Source organism: Dreissena polymorpha, chromosome 10 (genome assembly GCF_020536995.1).
Source record: "Dreissena polymorpha isolate Duluth1 chromosome 10, UMN_Dpol_1.0, whole genome shotgun sequence".
In the NCBI taxonomy this organism is placed as follows: domain Eukaryota; kingdom Metazoa; phylum Mollusca; class Bivalvia; order Myida; family Dreissenidae; genus Dreissena; species Dreissena polymorpha.
This window is the reverse complement of record NC_068364.1, coordinates 7598434-7620435: the sequence shown is the minus strand read 5'-3', so window position 1 is coordinate 7620435 and position 22002 is coordinate 7598434. Positions and strand designations below refer to the sequence as shown.

At 35.3% G+C, this 22002-nt stretch overlaps 2 protein-coding genes across 8 annotated transcripts in view; one reads left to right on the top strand and one right to left on the bottom strand.

Annotated features, from left to right (window-relative positions):
* Positions 1–11042, bottom strand: part of LOC127848258 (luc7-like protein 3) — a 28357-nt gene extending 17315 nt beyond the window's left edge. For 4 of the 7 annotated variants that reach the window (XM_052380611.1, XM_052380610.1, XM_052380613.1 and 1 more), the window contains exons 1-4: positions 10885–11042; positions 7402–7468; positions 2496–2535; positions 1614–1634 (exon numbers count right to left, since the gene is read on the bottom strand). In XM_052380611.1, the coding sequence (XP_052236571.1) occupies positions 1614–1634; positions 2496–2535; positions 7402–7468; positions 10885–10989 (233 nt within the window). In that variant the 5' untranslated portion in view covers positions 10990–11042. The remainder of the gene's footprint in view (positions 1–1613; positions 1635–2495; positions 2536–7401; positions 7469–10884) is intronic. The other 3 variants (XM_052380614.1, XM_052380615.1, XM_052380616.1) reach the window with 1 other exon arrangement.
* Positions 11043–15893: 4851 nt separating this feature from the next.
* LOC127848257 (eukaryotic peptide chain release factor GTP-binding subunit ERF3A-like) overlaps positions 15894–22002 on the top strand; it is a 30669-nt gene continuing 24560 nt past the window's right edge. The window contains exons 1-3 of the mRNA XM_052380609.1: positions 15894–16188; positions 16460–16531; positions 21832–21852. Of these exons, the coding sequence (XP_052236569.1) occupies positions 16005–16188; positions 16460–16531; positions 21832–21852 (277 nt within the window). The 5' untranslated portion in view covers positions 15894–16004. The remainder of the gene's footprint in view (positions 16189–16459; positions 16532–21831; positions 21853–22002) is intronic.

Sequence of the window (22002 nt, the reverse complement as noted above, 5' to 3'; positions counted from 1 at the left end):
TCAACGTTTTGAAAGAAGCATTATTGATTTTATACAAAGTGTCATAGTAGTTTGACCTTTTACAAAGAGGAGAGGAGACCAAACACATGAATGAACAAACATTCAAAGCCTTAAACATAACAAGAGCACCGCCTAACGGGTGCCATGCTCGGCTGCGAAAGCTTGTCAGAATTTATTTTTTTTAGAGGTCACAGTGACCTTGACCTTTGAACTAGTGACCCAGCAAGAGATGTGTTCGTCAGAAACACAAGCAGGTATAGACATCATCTCCCTTTAAAGCTTATTACATGTACTTCCCTTGGATTTTGTCCTGAGGTTTATCAAAGAGATCATAGCCAGAGTTCATCATGTATCTATGGACATAAGTCCACAGGTATGTAATGAACACTACTATTAACAACTAAGTACATGAAAGAAATGATAATTATATCATTTAAAAATACCTTTGACAAATCAATCATTTGAGTTATAAATAATCAAAATAATAAATCTGTACAGTAACTGTGAAAAGAACTTCAATTCTTGGTAAGGAAATATATAATATGAGATTTATAATTATATAAATTACTTCCCTTGAAAATAATTGTCTCTTAACAAATCTCTATATTTAGTAGCAAATAATTAAAAGCCACTACCGTGACTGTAGATTCACCACTCAAAATGTGCAGCTCCATGAGATACACATGCATGCCAAATATATAAAGTGCCTATGTTCAATATTGAATAATTATCTCCATTTAAATCTTATAACTTCCCTTAAATGTGTATTTTTTACCGTAGACCTTGAAGGATGACCTTGATGTTGACCTTTTACCACAACGTGTTTGTCAGAAACACAATGCTGCCTACTGCGCCACTTTGATTTATTTAACAAAAATATATACGTGGGCAGGTCAGATAACTATGATCATTTAAAGCTTATTACTTCCCTTGACTTTGTTTTTTCGACCCTAGACCTTGAAGGATGATGTTCACCTTGAAATTTTACCACTCAAAATGTGCAGCTCCATGAGATACACATGCATGCCAAATATGAAGTTGCTATCTTCAATATTTAAAAAGTTATGGCCAATGTTAAGGATTTAGCACGACGCCTACGGTGGACGGCAGACGACAAGCTGGCTATGACAATAGCTCGGGTTTTCTCTGAAAACAGCGGAGCTAAAAATGCAAGAGTCCATTATGTGAAAACAGTTTGTATTGACAAAATGTAATCTGTGTACACTTTCTATGGTTGAAACAAACAAGTACAGACAGAAGATTATTAATTAGGTACATACTAATTTACACAACATTTGCATAGAAATAACAAACAAACCAGGATGTTATTAAAGCACCAACTTTATGCAGATGTTAGGTTTGGCTAACAAATGTCGCCATAAAAAATAATTTATGCCAATTGCAAAAAAATAGTCAAGGAAGCATTGTATAAATTTGCAAACAATGAAATCTATGCTTATACTAGTGCAATTTGTGTGGCTGTAAGAGATATTTCTGAGCAATAAAACTGGAAATTACACAGCTTTGTGAACACATCTTTCTCACTAAGATCAGTATATGGCTAATACAATGTTGTATATACATTTGTGAAATATGAGAAACTCCATACTTACTCTTTGAATGATTCTTGATATCTTCAATAAAAAAAGAAAATATTTATCATCCTGTTCAATCATACATGTATAACTACAGCAGCATCGCTTCCTGTTCTATGTCAGGGAACATTACAAGAAAAAATGCCACCTCTTATTTGCTAATGTACAAGGGCCTTTTAAATTATTTATTCATAAGCATTACAACAAGGGTTCTAAGTGTCAGACCCAAAGTCCCATCTGAAGCATTTATAACGAGAACTTGTGAATAAAACAGATAAATAAATAGTTGTAGTCCTGACATCCACATCTTTGGAAACCCCATCAAATCTGTATTTACACATAACGCTCACCCATTTTATGCAAAAATAGTGGTTTTAACATGAAAATTACAATAGATACTGTATGTGATTTTGAAAGGATTTCAAATCGGTCAGCATTTATTTAACCCCCATATAAGTTGTGTTTTTTTCTAAAATATCATACCTGAATTAGTCTATTGCTTGTATTTCATTTGCATGTTACATGGATCAATTGTCCTGTGTATGCCTGTGTACTAAAATGCATTTGATCAATACATGGATTGCTTAAAATGATAATAAATATCTAATATTAAATTATAAATATGCTTAACCCTTTCAGTGCTGGAACCGAATTTTGAAGGCCTTTGCAAACAGTTTGGATCCAGATAAGACGCCACAGAATGTGGCGTCTCATCAGGATCCAAACTGTTTGCTATTCTGATAGTATTCTTTGAAAAAAATCGAAGAAAATGTTAATTTTAGAAATTAAGCAGACGACATTTTAGCAGACGACAAATTTCCCAGCATGCAAAGGGTAAGATAAGAGATTAAATCTTCCTAAACTGTCTATAAACATACTATACAATCAAATCATTCTTACTCCTTGCGCAGATGATCATCATGCAACTTTTCACACAGACCTGAAAAATAAATCACAACAGCATATTTAGCTTTATCAAAACATATGAAATGCATAATGCAATCATTGGACTGGCTTTCTACAAAACATTCCATCATTTTTACTTCAATTAATTAATAGCTGAATTGGTGTTCTGTCTTATCTCTATTTGCGAAGATTTTTTTACAAGATTATTATTTTAAGTGGCAAATGGCAAACATTCTTTAATTAATATCTTAGTGTATCTGTCTTTAGTCAGATTCACTTGTGTATATGACTAAAGTCAAACCAGGTCAAAGGTATTCAAAATTTGGTAAGCTGGTAAGATAGTTGACGTTATTTGAAGCATACAAAATCAAACTCAAAAAACTTTTGGCGAATAGATGGACATTACTAGCTGAAATATTAACCTGACACACATTCATACACACAAGATTGGTTTCGCTACACTATAAATCCAATATAACATGCTCCATAATAACGCTGAATCCAATATTACGCGGGTGGGTCTTTGCTCCCTTTTTTTCTCCAACTTTCTATTTCAGTGTAGAATGTAGTGCATTGGGTCATTGTCGACCTAAAATGGCTTGAAGTCATCCAGGGGTGACTAAAACCGATTCATGTCACCCTGGGGTGACTAGCGACAGCGTGAAGTCACCCCAGGGTGACATGAACCGGCTTCTAAAATTCTAGCACAGCAGTTTGAAATTCTATCCATAAAGCTTATCTAATTGTTAAATTGAAAAATACCCCTATATAGTATCAAGACTACAGGCATGAAATGCAGCAGACCCCGGACCCGCCCATTTTCCAGTAAACAAGGGAAATTACTGGAAAAACAGGGTACCCTACATCGACCCATGGTATAATAATCAAAAGGCCGGTGAAAGAAACTACGAACACTGCTTACCGTGAACTACCTTCCTCTTAATTCACAATTATTCAACACTTTCCGCTCATCGTCGGATCCATTGCGTGTTGTTGTTGTTTTTGAGGCTAGATTGCACTCTACCGATACGCAGTTGTTTACCACTATCGACAAAGCGGGGGTTTGGGGGCGGTAGCTCCCGATACTAAGGAAATATATACCCGGTAGGATAAAAAGGATTATTAGGTGTAGCGTTAGGTATTACTGTTAGGTATTGGGCGCATAGCAACGATACAATTATACGCTTTTCCATTTTTTTTTACGTACCGGTAACATGCAATCGTCCCGTTTTTTATTCCCATCGTAATATTTATACATATATCACAGTGTGTCGTCATACATGTGTCAATCAACTCCATGTCGTCTGCTAAAATGTCTTAAGATTTATGTTCTTTTTCCAAGTTATCTAAATTCAGAAGAATAATTGTTAAATCGTCAAACTGCTTGGAACCTGACCAGACCTAAAGGCTATAATTATTGACCTCAGCAGTTAGTTATCAGTTTGTCTATGGCAGTTTAGATGAGTTACTTTATGCATTTAAACATACATGTTGCTTAATTAATTAGTACAATGTCCGATGATGTAGACCTTACGATTGTGTCTATCTGGTTTAAGTGCTACCAAGCTGAACGATCAGCGGTTCTAGGGAAATGTCCGATCATGCTTGGAATTATATCCTCCAAAGAAAATATATGACAATAATAATATCACAGGAGTTAGCCTATATAGTCTATAGAGACTATATAGGGGGGGGGGTCTATTCTTATTATTTATCCATTACATTAACTTTATGAATAGAATTTCAAACTCCTGCATCAATATACATGTACATGTACTGTTTAGTGGCTATAAACGCTTTGTTAGACAGGATATACTCTATATATTGATGATGCATTATGTACACGAATACGAGTACTAGTATGTTGCAAAGTATTTGCGTGTATAGCAATCATTAAAGCTGTGGTGATATTTACTAAGGGTGTTCGTTATTATTTACTTAAAAATAACTTTACCATTTCCCAGTCACTAATCATCAAATTCGTGACATATCATAAGGTAAGTTAATACAGTCAAGTAATATGTGCCAAGCCGGAGTGGTCTATGAAGACACCCATGTGACTAGCGGCGGAAGGTCGGTGGTTCTAGTAGACTACCAAGGTCGCAGCCAGTCCGAGTCCGAAAGTTGGGCGATTCATATCGTATGCCAAATGTGAAAATCAGGCACCCATATAAGAAAATGAGGCCTCTCTTGTCTAAAAAGAAAGCTATTCATATACCCGGGAGCGCTAAAAAGGGTGGCTATTCTCGCCCCAACCCACCGAAATTAAGTCATAGAGTGAGATCCAATTATGGCATATCGTTGTGTTCCACACAGAAGTGGTCAGTTTTACACCTAACTTGACATAAAACAAATAGAAAACATACCATATCGCTATGCTTAGATGACTGGCCATGATAAAATACCACTCGCTAGGAAATTTTCCAATTTTCAAATTCCCGCTTCATGATCATTGGGTTACAAGCCTTTTGTTTACGTCAATACAACATCAACAACAACATCTTTGAATAAAATAAACATTTAATTAATTGACAAATAAAAACAAACACATTCTATTAATTTATAGGAATATTTATTATAACATATAAAATAAAGAATATATTTCTTGTTGTTTTTGTTATCGAAGTTAAAGGACATGGCAGATTTGCAGTGAATAAAAAACGGGACGATTGCATGTTACCCGTACGTAAAAAAGAATGGAAAAGCGTATAATTGTATCGTTGCTAAGCGCCCAATACCTAACACCTAACGCAACACCTAATAATCCTTTTTATCCTATATATTTCCTTAGTATCGGGAGCTACAGCCCCCAAACCCTGCTTTGTCGATAGTGGTAAACAACTGCGTACTGGTAGAGTGCAATCTAGCCTAAAAAACAACAACAACACGCAATGGATCCGACGATGAGCGGAAAGTGTTGAATAATTGTGAATTAAGAGGAAGGTAGTTCACGGTAAGCAGTGCTGGTAGTTTCTGTCACCGGCCTTTTGATTATTATACCATGGGTCGATGTAGGGTACCCTGTTTTCCAGTAATTTCCCTTGTTTACTGGAAAATGGGCGGGTCCGGGGTCTGCTGCGTTTCATTCCTGTAGTCTTTATACTATATAGGTGTATTTTTTTATTTAGCCATTAGATAAGCTTTATAGATAGAATTTCAAACTCCTGTGGTTCTAGTAAGCCCAGGGTGACTTGTGGGCCATTTCAGGTCAACAATGACTCAATTAGCGTTATCGATACGGTAGACATGTACAAGTATATTCATGTATTGGCGAATGACAACATATCCTTGCAATAATTTTGGAAAACACACAAAAAATTGCTTTGTAGGAGGCATTATTGAAGCTTTTAAATTTGCTTCATTTTTGGTTAACAAAGATTTTGTACCTTCCAAATTCGTCAAAATTAAATCGTTGATCAATTTAAAGGCCAAATGATGTCAGGAGATATGCATGTGTTGATAGTGTTCAAAAACATAAATGTTTTGAAAGACGCATTATTGATTTTATACAAAGTGTCATAGTGGTTAGACCTCTTACAGAGAGGAGACCAAACACACGAATGAACAAACATTCAAAGCTTAAAACCAGCGCTATAGATAACAAGCGTTTTTGCGTTATTACGCAATTAAAATAACCAAAAACGTAATTAAATTCAAAATAAAGCGTACAAAAACGCAAATACAAATATAATAACGTAATTCCCGTAAAAAACCTTGCGTCACGAAACGCAATTCTTACGAACACCAGGTGTATTTTTAGACTGGTTATTTTCCGTACAAAAATGTACCGGATAGTTAGATGCCGTCCTGTGAAGAAAAGACGGCAGTCTTTCCAGCGGTTATCAATCTTTGGGGTATTATTGTACTTATTCGTAGACCCGTTCGATTTTTACTTTCATTTTATGAAATAATCAAAATGGCCACTCGTGGACGCAAAAAGAGAGTCGTTACACAAACGGAGGAGCAAAACAGTCGGAGTTATTCAAACGCTATGCGGACTAAATTTCATAGCAAATTAAGCGTCTGACCAAAATATTAACGACGTGCATGTATTTGTAAAGCGTCTGTACTTTCAGGTTCTATAACGGTGCGTAATAAAAATGTCTAAGCGAGGTCGAAAGACGTCCGTGATTGTTGCGCTAAATATATGTCGATCGAAAAATTGTTCCAACCAAGTAGGCACGCGGGAATATGTGCCGAATCATTCGTGTTATCAATTTGTTAGAAACAGTTTATGTAGCAGTTGAAAGTAGTAATTGTTTGCTGTTATGTACAGGTACCTTTTTGAATTCCATTTGAATAAATAATATACTATCCTTAGTAGATTTTTATTATATTATATATGTCATTCCCTAAATTACCTAATTGAGTAAAAAAACGGGGGTGAAAAACCCAATTAAGCTCAAAAGTAGGGGGTGAATTGTTTTGCTAAAACTCTATTGAATGTACAAAAACCCTATTGTTGTCAAAAACAGGGGATGATTACCCAATATACCCCAAAAGTTATCTATAGCGCTGCTTAAAACATAAAAATGCAAGACTCAATTTGGTGAAAACAGTTTGTTTTGACAAAATGTAATCTATATACACTTTCTATGGTTGAAACAAAAAAGTACAGACAGAAGATTATTTATTATGTACACACCAATTTACACCCCTAAAGCGTCGACTTGAAGTCACCCCAGGGTGACATGAATTGGCTTCTAGTAAGCCCAGGGTGACTTTTGGGACATTTCAGGTCAACAATGACCTAATGAGCGTTATCGACACGGTAGGGATTATACATGTATTCATGTATTGATGAATGACAACACATCCTTGCAATAATTTAGGAAAGCATACACAAAAAACAGCCATTGCCTAAGCAAAGAATTATCAAATTATTACTTTTTGGCCTTACCCAAATCAGCTCTAGTATTTGTGAACAGTTCATGTGGACAGAAGTCAACCAGATAGTACTTGCACACCTGAAACAAACAAACATGTTTCCATTAATCACACCAAGCACATTTTTCCATTTTATGTCTTGTAATTTCCTAAAAATCTGATTTAATACAGCCAAAATTATGACTTAATAATCATGGACGAGTACAGCTAAGTTTGAACAACCACCAGTATTTTCTGCAAATAAAGCTGCAGGGCTTTTTTCAGCTTTTTGGGAAGAAAGCCCATGGCTTTGAAATTGGGAATTTTGTCGGCATTTTCAAGAAATTGGGAAAATAAATTGGGATTTTAAACAACATGAATGAGTTCAGCATCTTTAATCACAAACACAATCATGATCAACAGTTTTCCACATAAAAAACTCACATCAGGCACCATTTTATAAGGAGGCGCTTCATCTTCCTCTGGTAAACTACTGCTTCAAACATGTTGAATATCAGTCAGCACTTTGCTTTCGGAAATCAACGATGACGTTGCAAAAGAGTCACTTGTTATTAAATTACTATCATAAAAAATAGAAGGAGTTTCGATGGGCAGGGGACAAAAATATTTATAAATTGCACTCGTCCTGCAGGACAAGTGCATTAAAATTTTCACTCGTCCTGCAAACACATGCACTTGTCCTTCAAATATGTGTGAAAGAAAGATTGCAAAGGACTGATATGACTAACAATGTTTCCTATATCACTGCTAAAATGCTGCTTACTTAGTTATTCATGCCAGCTGATCACAGAAGAAATGTTAACTTACTTTATTTATGAGGAACACAAAATAAATAAATGAAGACAAATTTGTTTTTTCCTTTTTCTAATGCTTGAGTGCTTTCCATTTCGGATGGTTAAACATCGCTCCTGCCCCCTTTAAAGAACGCTCGTATGTCAGACATTTTTCAGATGAAATTGGTTGAAAACGGTACTTCGCAGTAAAATAATTCTTTAAAAAAATCGATACTTACAGTGAATGAAGTCAGATGGTTCCCTGTCAACATGGACGCGCAAAGTTTACACCAAAAAGCCAATATTTACTCCGGGACACAGTCTCGCATAACAACGCACACCTGCTGTATGAAATTTACAATTACGATTTCCGGTTCATTCGCGTTCTACTTTCAGAATAGATATGCTTTAAGAAATGATTTTATTTAATGAAAAAGAGTCTTACTGGTTAGAAAATACATATTTTAACATCAGTTTTTTTTCACTCGTCCTGTAGGACGAGAGCTTTAGGGAAATTCACATGTCCTTTCAATATTTCACTCGTCAATACGAGCGGACGAGTGGAATTTTTGTCCCCTGATGGGGAAACTTGTACTTTGTGATGATGTTGTGTATTTAATGACGCTTGCATAAAAAAAAATCAACAGTTTTTCGTTTTGCCGCCTGGTTTTTGCTAAGGAATCTTTTTCACGTTTTATTTCGAATTGCGCCACATCTTTGTTTTCCATTCACCCAGATTACATAACGCTTGAATTTCTTCGCAAATATTATAAGCGCCTGAAAAACATGGAGAATATTGTGCACACGAATAATGTCGACGTTATACAAAACGAGGTATAGTCTAAAACATGTACGAGACAAGATTGGGCTACGCTTTGTTAAAAAGCGAAACAGTCTATGTCATTAGCTTTTTTTTTCCAATTGGGAATTTTTAAGCAAATTTTGGGAAAAAAGTATACTTTTTGTGATTGGGAATATAAGTGATTTTCAACTATAGAATCGGGCCAAAAAAAGCCCTGAGGTGACAATAATAGTTTATAAATATATGCATACATTTTTCATATTAAAATTCCCAACCTGACCCAGAATTGCTTTAAATAAAGGAGGGGGGATGGAATGCAAATTGTTGAGGTTACAGGCTTTTTCCGCCCTATGCCACGGGTCCGAAATTCGGCCCCATTCCCAATGCAAATCTGGTTGTTTTTTTCCCAATTTAAAAAAATTCCCAATTAAAAAAAAAAAAAAAATTTTTTTTTTTTTTTTTTTACCCTTTAAATATATAAGTTGACCTGATCTGGTGTAGAAAATAGAAAGTATTGCATAATTAAATGATCTGTTGCCTTGAATTTGTTTTAAGAACTGTAAAATATGTTAATGATTATTTAAGACTTTCCTTTTTTTCCTCAAAATTCCGGCGCTTCCCGCGATTTTTTTCACCTTAAAAAGGCCAAGCCTTTTCCCCAAATTCAGATTAAAAAACCTGCACTAATCACACATGTTCATAATATTTTGTAAAATTTTAATAATAAGTTATCAAAATAGTCGTTATTTACCAGTTAACGGCTTCTTTGAAATATAAGAAACACTGTTTTAAATAATTTACATGCGATAATTTTTCCCAATTGAGCCAATTTTGCGATTAATTTTTTTCCCAAAATGGGGGTTTTCACGACGCGAAATTCCCAAAATTCCAGTGTGGCGTTTTCCCAAAATGGAGCGGAAAAAGCCTGGGTTAAAAAAAAAACACTTATATTTAAATTTTCTTTGCTTTAATTTTGTTAAATGTTAACAGTTTCTTCAGTCAAATGATGAAGGTTGGTAAAATAAACATTATTTAAATGTTTGCTTCTTTACCAATGCTAAGAGTAGATATTTATGCAAGTAACTTGGGGATATAATTAAGTTGCTAACAAGCCCTTTGTCATTTCTGGAGTTCTATTACAAGAAGTACTGAGAAAAGTATAGGCCACTGAAGTTATTATGTTGATCCCTCCAAATTGAAATAGTTTTAAAATGTGCTCTCATTGATTATGGTCACGGTGGTGTAGTGTGAGGTGTCTGCCTAGCAATCGGGAGTTTGTGGGTTCGCTGCCTACTCGGGGAGCGTTCTAATTATCTCCTCTAGTACTGGTTCCTCCGAGGAAATGGACTCGACAGTGTCCATATCTGCCTATAATAGGCCTTCTGGTAATAGTCAGCAATTGACTGTAGGAAGTACAAAGTAGACGTTACTTATGAAGTTGTGGCTTGCCTGTCAACTATTTTTGGGTCAACTCGCAGATGAAAATAATTAAAATTATCTATAGCTCATGGGGGAATGGTACCATAATCGTAAAAAAATCTGATTTTTTGTTTTTGTTTTTAACTTGTATAATAAATGCACAATTCGTCTGGTCTTGTGAGGGTGATTGCAGTGGGGGGATGGCAGCTTATTCTGATAGCTTGTGATTAAGTGAAGCATCAACACACTTTGATTGTACAAGTCTCTAAAGCTAGAACTGAACCCTCGACAAATCATTAACTTTCATACAAAACGTCTAATTGCTTTATTTCAGAATGACTAATGTCCAGTCTCCTGAGAGAATAATGCTATTAAATCAGGGACATGATGGCTATCATCGGAATATCATTTGTTTCCGCGATTAACTTAAGTTAAGAACAGCGGGGTGAACGCCGGACTTCTTGTTTATATGATAGAAACACGTAACTAATGTCATACATACATCGGGGTCATCCCATTTTGGTTCACTACGTTTTTCGGTTGGTGCCAAGTTTCTGTCTCGGCCCATTAACTCGTCCAACATCGCGGCAATTGCACTCGACGCCATGTTTTGATGTTTTGTAAAAATATGTTTCTCCAAAGAGTTGTCGTTACTAAAGTGGTGAGGTTACACATTAGTAAATTGTGTAAATAATTATTGGCTATCTACAGACTGAAACGAGTGACAATCAAAAGAGAACAATTATCAAACACACAAAAAAGATACACCTCATAAAAACCACAAAATAAAACTAAAAAATTGCTTTTCAGATGTTATAATAACAGATTATTTGATATGTTCAATCTGATCAAATAACTAATAGTTAAATAGACCATAGAAATTTAATTTGACATGAGCCAGGATTCGATGAATTATCTGTACCAAAGAAATATAAATCGGATAATTAAAAGTTATCAAATAACAACATTTAAAATATGTAATATTTACTTTCAATGACAAACATTTAAAACTCAATTATGAAATAGCAATTAACGCATGTTCTAAATGAGCATCCGTTCCTGGTTGATCAGACATGTGAGTTTTGAAAAGCAATGCTAAATGACAACACAGGTGGTTAGCGTGTGGCAATGATATTAATTAGTGAAAACATCATTTTGAATGATAAATTATCATATCATAACGAACAATCAACTTTTCTGAAAAAAAAACAAACATTTTCACTATCAAATATATATATAACAACAGAGACAAGGTATCCAACTCAAAATCACCCAAAAACGGGTGCATCGCTTTGAACAGCCTTACTACATCAATTTGCAACGATTTTCACGATTATGGTCTTATTAAACGCAGAAATGAATTTACTTTCGGAAATGTATATATCTTGTTATATTTCTACAAATGTTGGGTCAAATGTTAAGAAATAACACGATACACAACTCGCGTAACCTACTTGACACCGATCAGACAGAATTTACCTTTCGATAGTCGATTGATTGACAGGCTTATTAACCAATCAGATTACAGCATATATTAGGCCCGTTTGTATCCGCCATTTTGTCCGTCAAACTCGCCGTTGTCCGACACATAAGCTTATCCGTAATTCTGTGTTTTAAACAAAGAAAATGGTTAAAATGTGCTGTTATGGCACTTGTAATTCAGACACAAGCGGTTAAAAGATGGAACTACGTTTTTTTCCGTTCCCTAAACCGGGTACTAATATTGAAAAATGCAATCGCTGGATTCTTCTTTGCGGTCGTCCACACGAACAGCTTAATCTCAACATATTAAGCAATCGCCCGAAAGCAAAACACCTCTACGTTTGTTCTAAGGTCGTTATAATAAGATACTACGCGAAAATAGAAAATGTAAGTTTTGCAACGGACACGCTATAGAAAACGAGTATCACTTTTTACTTGTTTGTCCTCTATAGAAAGGAACGTTTCAAACCATATTTTCAAAGGTGGCCAACGTTAAATAAATTTGACATTCTAATGCAGTCGGCTTATAAAAAAGACAATATAAACTTTGCTAAATATATTTGTTATGCTAATGCAATGCGTAATTATAAAGACAATCAGTTATAATTGTTAATAATATCACATACAGAATAAAGCATTTTTATTTCTTTCGCGTTAAGTCTTCCGACTTTAATGTAGCTAGTTTTATATCGTAAAAAGTTAAGAAACTATTTTAAAATGCGCAAGTAATTATCAATAGGTGCCAATAAGTGTCATTTTACACCATAAGCGGGCTTTCTACTAATCCGTTATCAAAACAGATACTAATCCGTTATCAAAACAGATGCCGCAAACTGTAAATGACCCTTGACACTTGGATACCCAGTCTGATTAGCGAGGGTTTTTTGTACATGAAAATTCGTTCAACTTCTTATATTTTAAACATTGCAAATTAAAATTTAAGAGGAAATTAATAATATATAATAATATATTGGGTATGTTACTTTTTTGACGACATTGACTATGTTATACGATTATAACAATGCTCATGGCTCATTTTGACCAAACGCAGATATGTGTTATTTCGGATTTCAATAAAAACGTTCTTCGTCTTTTTATATAAAAAATTTACTTACCTGTGCCACATTTGCGATGTTGCCATCGGTTGCAAAATAAACGGCTTTGAATAAAGAAAAACTGAAGCATCTATTTCTCAAGGAAAAGTATTGTGACAAACGAACAATTCATACTGTATGCGATAATTTTGCCAACTAGATTATAAAATTAACGGCTTTTACGTAGACTAATAAAAAAGTTATGACTATTTAATAGATATGATTATTATATTCAGCAAAACTATTAAATGACAATAAAAAAAATTGTATGGCCTTCCTGGTATACCATGAGGCCTTTTTGGTTCACTTATGCGGCCTTTTTGGGAAGGCCTTTTTTGTAAACAGCCTTTCTGGTACATTATCTTTGAGCGGAGCTAAACACCCGTTTGATACATTACATTTAACACATTTTAAATAAAACATGATAGCAAAAGAAAAATTTCATGAAATTTTGACCGAAATCATCGGGAATATCTTCCAACGTACCGATTACCGATTCGCGTAGCCATTTTTATGACGGACTTCGGCGGAGTGACCTCCCTTGAAATCGGGGGGGGGGGCGTGGCTTCACTCTCGCTGTCGAAAGGTCAATTAATGAACAACATCTTCAGTTGTAAAGACACACCTTCGCATTGGACCAATGAAATCACTCGTGTGTTTAAAATGTCGGTTAGTTGAAATGTATGTAAACAAAGGTTCCAAACGGCACTGGACAGTTAGTTTTGATGCATAATGCAACGACAAGCACGGTAAGAATGGTTTTTTTTCATTCGTTTTATTGAATTATGGTATCGAATTCCGTGAACTTTACAGGGAAAATGCCCTTTACTCCTTGAAGATTTCATTCATTTAACCTGTCTGATCGATGTTAATTAGGTCATGCGAGTTGTGTATCGTGTTATTTCATAAACGTTGACCCAGCATTTGTAAAAATATTGCAAGACATGTAAATTTCCAGAAATGAAATTCATTTCTGCGTTGAATAAGACCGAGATTGTGAAAATCGCTGCACAATTAATGACGTTCTGGCTGTTCAAAGCGATGCACCCTGTTTTCGGGTGATTTTGAGTTGGATACCTAGTTATATATATATATATATATATATATATATATATATATATATATATATATATATATATATATATATATATATATATATATATATATATATATATATATATATATATATATTTGATAGTGATTTTTTTCCAGAAAAGTTGATTGTTCGTTATAATATGATTATTTATCAATCAAAATGATAATTTCACTAATTAATTTCATAGCCACACGCTAACCACCAGTGAATGACAATACATTAAAACGCTGTCAAAGTATACATTGTCATCTTCATAAATGTATGGCGTTGGTATTTCCCTCCTCAGTATCTTGCCAAAAATGGTATCACCACCCGGCTTTGCCTGATGAGCTTTCTTGACCTCATCAGCCATTTTTATTTTGAGTATGCACAATATGAACTTTATGTCTTATTTTCGTATTTATTTCCATTTGCCTGTTTCCCTTCTTTAATCATTTTATCAGATTGTTGATCAGTCAATATAACATATGAAGCTTAATAATTTGATTACTGGTTCAAACAATTATTTTATAAAGAACCCATAATTCTTAATACCAATACTTCAAAAATAATGAAAGATTGTCCGTCTGAAATTCTTTTACGAGGTGGTTGATGGGCTGTTGCAAGTAATACTTAATGGCTCATATCTGACCCATATCCGTGGTACAGAACACTTTATCAGTGATTACACTATCCAAAACCAAGATACTAATAATTAAACAGTGTTTTTTTAACCATAAACGCCAATAGTGGCGAATATAGACATTAATTTTGATGGCAGAAAAAAAGTTCGTTATGTGTGATGTGGTACTGTCGTATTACATGTTTTGCATATGCGGTGCGAGATGCTGTTCATAGACACGACTGCATTCGTCTTATTTCACACATAATGTGTCTTCAATAATGTTTCGTCCTACAAAAAGAATGTTATGCAAAAGGAATTCAATATTTTGCGCAACTACCGTTTTCATCTCAGAAATCACAACCGCATGTGTTCAAATAGGGTCGGAGTGTCCGTCTGGGATAAATGACTTTCATTTACGCAACTATTTAAACAAATTCTCAACAAAGAATTGCGTCCAAAGTGCGATATTAAGGAAGCAAAGGAAACGTTTAACAATATGTGATTGCTTAACAAGATATACAGTTAGTCAAACAGTTTAGAATCACCTAGCAAAAAACGTTAATTCTTTTGACCACAATAATTTATTTCGGGATTTAGTGTCAATGTAAGAAGATGTAAAAATAAAGGGTACCATTTATTTTGTATGATAACAGGTTAGACCAGATGGCAATAGGCAGTGTTTTGTTAAAAATAGCAAATTAAAGTTCCCCATTCGGAAAATCATTAAACATTGTCATGGCATTTGTTTTCAATCAGCAAAAAGTTTATTTGAAAATAATAAAGCCTTCTATATACATATGCACATTTCCAAACATAACTCATCCAATCAGTTTCAGTTAACTTTTTGCCGCAATAATCCCCCCCCCCCCCCCCTGTAAGCATAGTACAACAGCTTTCTTGCTAAAACTTTGTTAATTTATTCCTTTACTTAATGTATACCTTAGACACAAGTCATTTTGTTTTTATTGGAGAATTATGGAAAATTAAATACAAATTAATCGGAACTGCTGATTATCCGGAACTGGTTGACAAACTATAGTATTTATTTGTTCACCATAATTTAAGAATAAAGAAATATCGACATGTGCCCGCATTCACTAGTGTAGTGTAATCGGGCTCTACATACTTAATACAAACTAAATATTTATTATGGTCAATAACTCTTATTGGCGAAAATCAAAAACAAAAACTTAATTTTTGGTAGTATTTGAAGAAATTCCAAGGGATAAGAAATCTCGTCCCGTATATCCGACACTAAATCACACGCGAGTGGTGACGTCACGGCAAACTCCACATGCTGTTGCTCAATCTTGGGACAAAAAGTTTTGTGACAGATTCAAGTCATAATGGCGTCTCAAAACGAATTGACTAACGCTCCTGAAACATGGGATAACGATACGAATGACGATGACGTAGGGAATCAATTAAATAAACCACTGGCATCACTCAATATTAACGCACCAGCTTTCGTACCCGGCCAGAATCCATTTGCATCATCATTCGTGCCTACCAGCTTCTCAAAAGCAGCTGGTAATGTGTCTTTATTATAAAAAAACAAGTTATTCCATTGGATAACTTTTGATATGTTGACACAACCCGTGTTTTAATTCATTTTTATCTTTTTGACAAGTATTGCGACATAATTGTGTGTAGTATTTCGGATGTAGCATTTTCGGACAACCTTTTTGAAACTAGTATTTGTAAAGGCGATGTTGATAGAAAATGTTAAAAGACTATAGTCTAATCATGGCACATATACTTCTTGCACACAATGCGCACTTGTTTGAAATAACTGTTTCAGAACCTGAGCCCGAGGCACCACCACCTCCGTCAGAACCTGTTCCAGAAAAGAACATAGCATACAAGGAGGAGGGTAAGGCTGTTACCTTTGTAAATGACAACCCATGATCAAAGAAATATATTAATGAGGTATACATGTGTAACAAACAAAGATATAATGACAACAGAACACTTGAGTTACAATGTCGTAAAGGATTCTATTTATTGTCAAAACATGTATGAAGCAATATTTTATACAAATGCATTTGACTTGCAACAAAGATGCTTTGAAGTTAAAAAATCGCTGCTCCACCTGAAGCTTTACAAAAAAGAACATTTTTGTTATTTCTCAGACATTGCCACCAAACATTTAAAAGGCCATGGTAGAAATGCAAGATCGTTAGACTTACTGTAGTTCAGTAATTTTTGCTTTCAAAGATTGCAACCCTCCTGCCGTTTTCACAACATAATTTCGTGGTTACCAGTTTACAATAAATCCGAATACAAAAAGTTCATTTTCGTTAGAAGAACACTGCAGCATCAATAAATTCCGTGAATTATTAAAATTGGCAACATGCGCCTTGAGATGTCTTGGAATGATATAAGGCTCAACAATTGCTTTGCAAAAGTAGTCAGACATATACTATTTTACGTTTCGTTGCACGCATGTCCAAAACATTTCAAGACGGCGCACAATAAAAAGAAATTACGATGCTCAGCGAAAATGAAGGCTTTAACAATCAAATTAACAACTGACATCATATAATTAATATGGAAAAATGAAAGCGTGAACCAGTAACGATGGAGAATATGTTTTAGATTCAATTAATAAATTGTAATGAGGAATTTATTTATTGAATGTCACAGAATGTCGCAAATATAAATACAAAAAGCAGTATGTATTTCTAAAATGGAAATAGACTAAAATGGAAATAGACAAACATGGTTCCATTTATATGTAATTGAATCTTGTGTATAATCAGATTCATTTGCATATTCTGGATTAACAATTAAAATTGAGGCCTGTGAACTTTACAACTGGCCTGTTAATGTTTATGCTCCCCCTAAAATTTTGGGGGGAGCATATAGTTGCCGCTTCGTCTGTCCGTGCGTGTGTCCGTCCGTGCACAATTTTTGTCTGGGCTATTTCTCAGCAATTAATGACCGGAATTCAATTAAACTTTATGGGAAGCTTCACTACCAAGAGGAGATGTGCATATTATCAGCCAGTTCTAGTCGGATGATTTTTCACAGAGTTATGGTCCTTTGAAATTTTCTATAAACTGTACATATAGTGCAATTCTTTTCCCCCCAACTACTGACTGGAATTCAATGAATATTTATGGGAAGCTTAACTACCTTGAGAAGATGCCCATGTTATTTGTGGGTTCTGGTTAGATGATTTATTTAGAGAGTAATTGGCCCTTTGAAATTTTTAAGTTGCTACACCATCCATCGTATTATTTTGTCCAAAGTTATGCCCCTCAAGACATTTCCTTTTATTATCCCCACGTTTTTCGGAGAAAAGGTGGGGATATTGTGGTGATGTGCGTCTGTCCGTCCGTCCTGGCCACCTGCTCCTCCTACACTATAAGCACTAGAACCTTGAAACTTACATACATGGTAGCTATGAGCATATGTGCGACGGTGACAGTGACAGAATTTTGATCTGACCCCTGGGTCAAAAGTTATGGGGGTTGGGGCGGGGGCCGGGTCAGAGATTTTCACTCATTTTAAGCCGGATTTTTTTCGAAAAAATCTCGGCTTATAGATTGATGTTGTCGGGCGGGCGGGGGGGGCGGGCGGGCGGGCGGGGTGGCGGCGTGCTCGAAAATGTTAAAGTTCTTATTTCATGGTATAACTTTGGTATGCTTGGACCTAGAGTCTTCAAACTTGACATGAAGGTTGGCCAGGATTAACAGATGACCACTGGTCATTTCAAGGTCATTCATTTGAAGGTCAAGGTCACTGTGACCTTCAATATAAAAAATGTTAAAGTTGTTATAACTTTGGTATGCTTGGACCTAGAGTCTTGAAACTTGACATGAAGGTTGGCCATAACTAGTTAGTAACCACTGGTCATTTCAAGGTCATTCATTTGAAGGTCAAGGTCACTGTGACCTTGAATGTAAAAATGTTAAAGTTCTTATTTCATGGTATAACTTTGGTATGCTTGGACCTAGAGTCTTCAAACTTGACATGAAGGTTGGCCAGGATTAACAGATGACCACTGGTCATTTCAAGGTCATTCATTTGAAGGTGAAGGTCACTGTGACCTTCAATATAAAAATGTTAAAGTTGTTATAACTTTGGTATGCTTGGACCTAGAGTCTTGAAACTTGACATGAAGGTTGGCCAGAACTAGTAAGTAACCACTGGACATTTCAAGGTCATTCATTTGAAGGTCAAGGTCACTGTGACCTTGAATGTAAAAATGTTAAAGTTGTTATAACTTTGGTATGCTTGGACCTAGAGTCTTGAAACTTGACATGAAGGTTGGCCAGAACTAGTAAGTAACCACTGGACATTTCAAGGTCATTCATTTGAAGGTCAAGGTCACTGTGACCTTGAATGTAAAAATGTTAAAGTTCTTATTTCATGTTATAACTTTGGTATGCTTGTACCTAGAGTCTTCAAACTTGAAATAAAGATTGGCCAGTACTAGAAGATGACCACTGGTCATTTCAATGTCATTCATTTGAAGGTCAAGGTCACTGTGACCTTAAATGTTAAAATGTTAAAATTGTTATAACTTTGGTATGCTTGGACATAGAGTCTTCAAACTTGACATGAAGGTTTGCAAGCACACTTAGATGACCACTGGTCATTTCAAGGTCATTCATTCTAAGGTCAAGGTCACTGTGACCTTGAATGTAAAAATGTTAAAGTTCTTATAACTTTGGTAGGTAAAAATGTTAAAGTTCTTATTCCATGTTATAACTTTGGTATGCTTGTACCTAGAGTCTTCAAACTTGACATAAAGGTTGGCCAAACTTTCCTAATTGTCAATTCAAGTTCATATTTGTGACCTTAAATGTTATTGTTGTTCATGTATATGCATGCATTCAAAACATAACACAAGGTTTGCTCATGCCTTGAAAAGTACTTACATTTCATTTTGACCTTTGAACAATATTTCAGTAATTTAAGTATTGCATTGACAAAAACACGAAAGGTACTTTCCTGTCATTTAAATCAAAAATCCGGCTTCAATGCGGTCATCTCCGACCGCGGAACTCTTGTTTTATGTTATTTTACATTAACTTCTTCATTTCTGCACCAATTTACTTTAAATTGATACTGAGCCTCTCTTATGACAATACGGTCAATCTCAACTATGCATGGCCCCATCACCAAACCTGGGGCACCCCCGGCCACATAGGCCACGCCCACCCAAAATTGCCTTTTACTATAATTTCTTCATTTCTACACCGATTCACTTCAAATTGATACTGAACCTCTTTTATGACAATACAGTCAATCTAAACTATGCATGGCGCCATAACCAACCCTGGCGCGCCCCGCCCACATAGGCTACGCCCACCCAAAATTGCCTTTTACTATAATTTCTTCATTTTTTACACCGATTTACTTCAATTTGATACTGAGCATCTCTTATGACAATACGGTCAATCTCGGCTATGCATGGTCCCATAACCAACCCTGGGGCGCACGCCCACATAGGCCACGCCCACCCAAAATTGCCTTTTACTATAATTTCTTCATTTCTACATTGATTCACTTCAAATTGATACTGAACCTCTCTTATGACAATACAGTTAATCTCAACTATGAATGGCCCCATTACCAACCCTGGGGCGCCCCGCCCACATAGGCCACGCCCACCAAAAATTGCCTTTTACTATAATTTCTTCATTTCTACACCGATTCACTTCAAATTGATACTGAACCTCTTTTATGACAATACACAGGTGGAAGTAACGTGCCCTGGATAGTATATTCAAATAAATATATAAAATCATGTTTAATGAGAGAAAAAATGAAGAAAAAAAAGCGAAAAAAAATCCCCACCCTCTGATATTAAAATGATAACAAGGTCATTAACTAGAATTTTCATAGGCCATTCTTTGCGGGACGCAAAAATGTCCAAAAAAAAAATAATAATCTAAAGCATCCCTTGGTCCTCTTATGGGCAATTGGACAACCTTTCAAAAAAAGTTTACTTCAAAGAAATCCGTCCAGCCGTTTACTCACAGTCGGTCGATAACTACGCAATATTTCGAGCCAAACGGTCTACAAGAATAAATGTGGGACAGACGTTCACACAATATTTTTGAGTTTTAATCGATAGCTCGGGTCCTATTCCTTTCAAACAACGAGGCATGTCACATAATGCATGCATATGCAACCACGGACACCAAAAACTTGATTCAAATCGACTTACTTGCGAGCAAATTACGCGTTTTTTATGTTTCTCTCTGTGAGAAATGTCAACTGGCTAATGTGTTTTACATTCGGAAGTACTACGGATTTGACCCCAATGTTTGTAACAACAACAACATTAGCCAGTTGACATTTCTCGGAGCATTGTGTTACTCTTTTGAACATTCGCTCTAAAATCTAAAGTGCTTCCACCTACAACTTTGAAACTTCATATGTAGATGCACCTTGATGTGTTCTACAAGCCACACCCATTCTTGGGTCACAAGGTCAAAGGTCAAGGCAGGGCTTTTTTTCCTTCTTTGGGACCCGCCGAAAATCGGCCCTTTCCCCTCAGATTTTTTTTCCCCTCAGCAGGTAAATTTTCCCCCAGACTTCATTTTTTTCCCCTAAAAAAAAAAAAAAAAAATTTTTTTTTTTTTTAAACTTTAAATACATAAGTTAACCTGATCCAGTGTAGAAAATATAACATATTGCATAATTAAATTATCTGTTGCCTTGATTTTGTATTAAAAACAGCAAAATATGTTGAATTGATTATTTAAGACTTTCCTTATTTTCCCCAAAATCCGGCGTTTCGCGTGATTTTTTCCCCCAAAATCCGGCATTTTGCGCGATTTTTTTCCCCTCAAAAAAAGCCAGGCCCTTTCCCCAAAATCAGATAAAAAACCCTGGGTCAAGGGCACAGTGATCTCTAAAAAAATAATCTGACAAGCTTTCATTTATTCAAAACTGCACCCGCAGCTACGCGTTGACACCCGTTCTGTGGTGCTCTTGTTTATGTTTTAGTCTGCATGCATGACTAACAGATTAAGTTTGAATGTCGTTCTAAACCATTGATTTTTTGTGAAGTTAGGGGCCTTGCACTTTTCTTTTAAATAGCTCTTATACATATTTTTTGAGAAAGCAAAATTCCAAATGTGTAGGACTCTGGTATTGTCAAATGCAGTTGCATTAATTCAGATATATATTTTTCTTTATTCATGGTTTCAGGTGGAGGAAAGGAAGAAGTTGGTAAGAACTGCTTATAGTTCTCTGTATTTTGATGTAAAAATAAAGTATACCAGTACTTCATAAGAAGATTTAAGTGGTAATGTCTCATCAAGTCATTCTGTACTTGTATTTCATGTTAAAACAAAACATTCTAAATTATTTATTAATGTT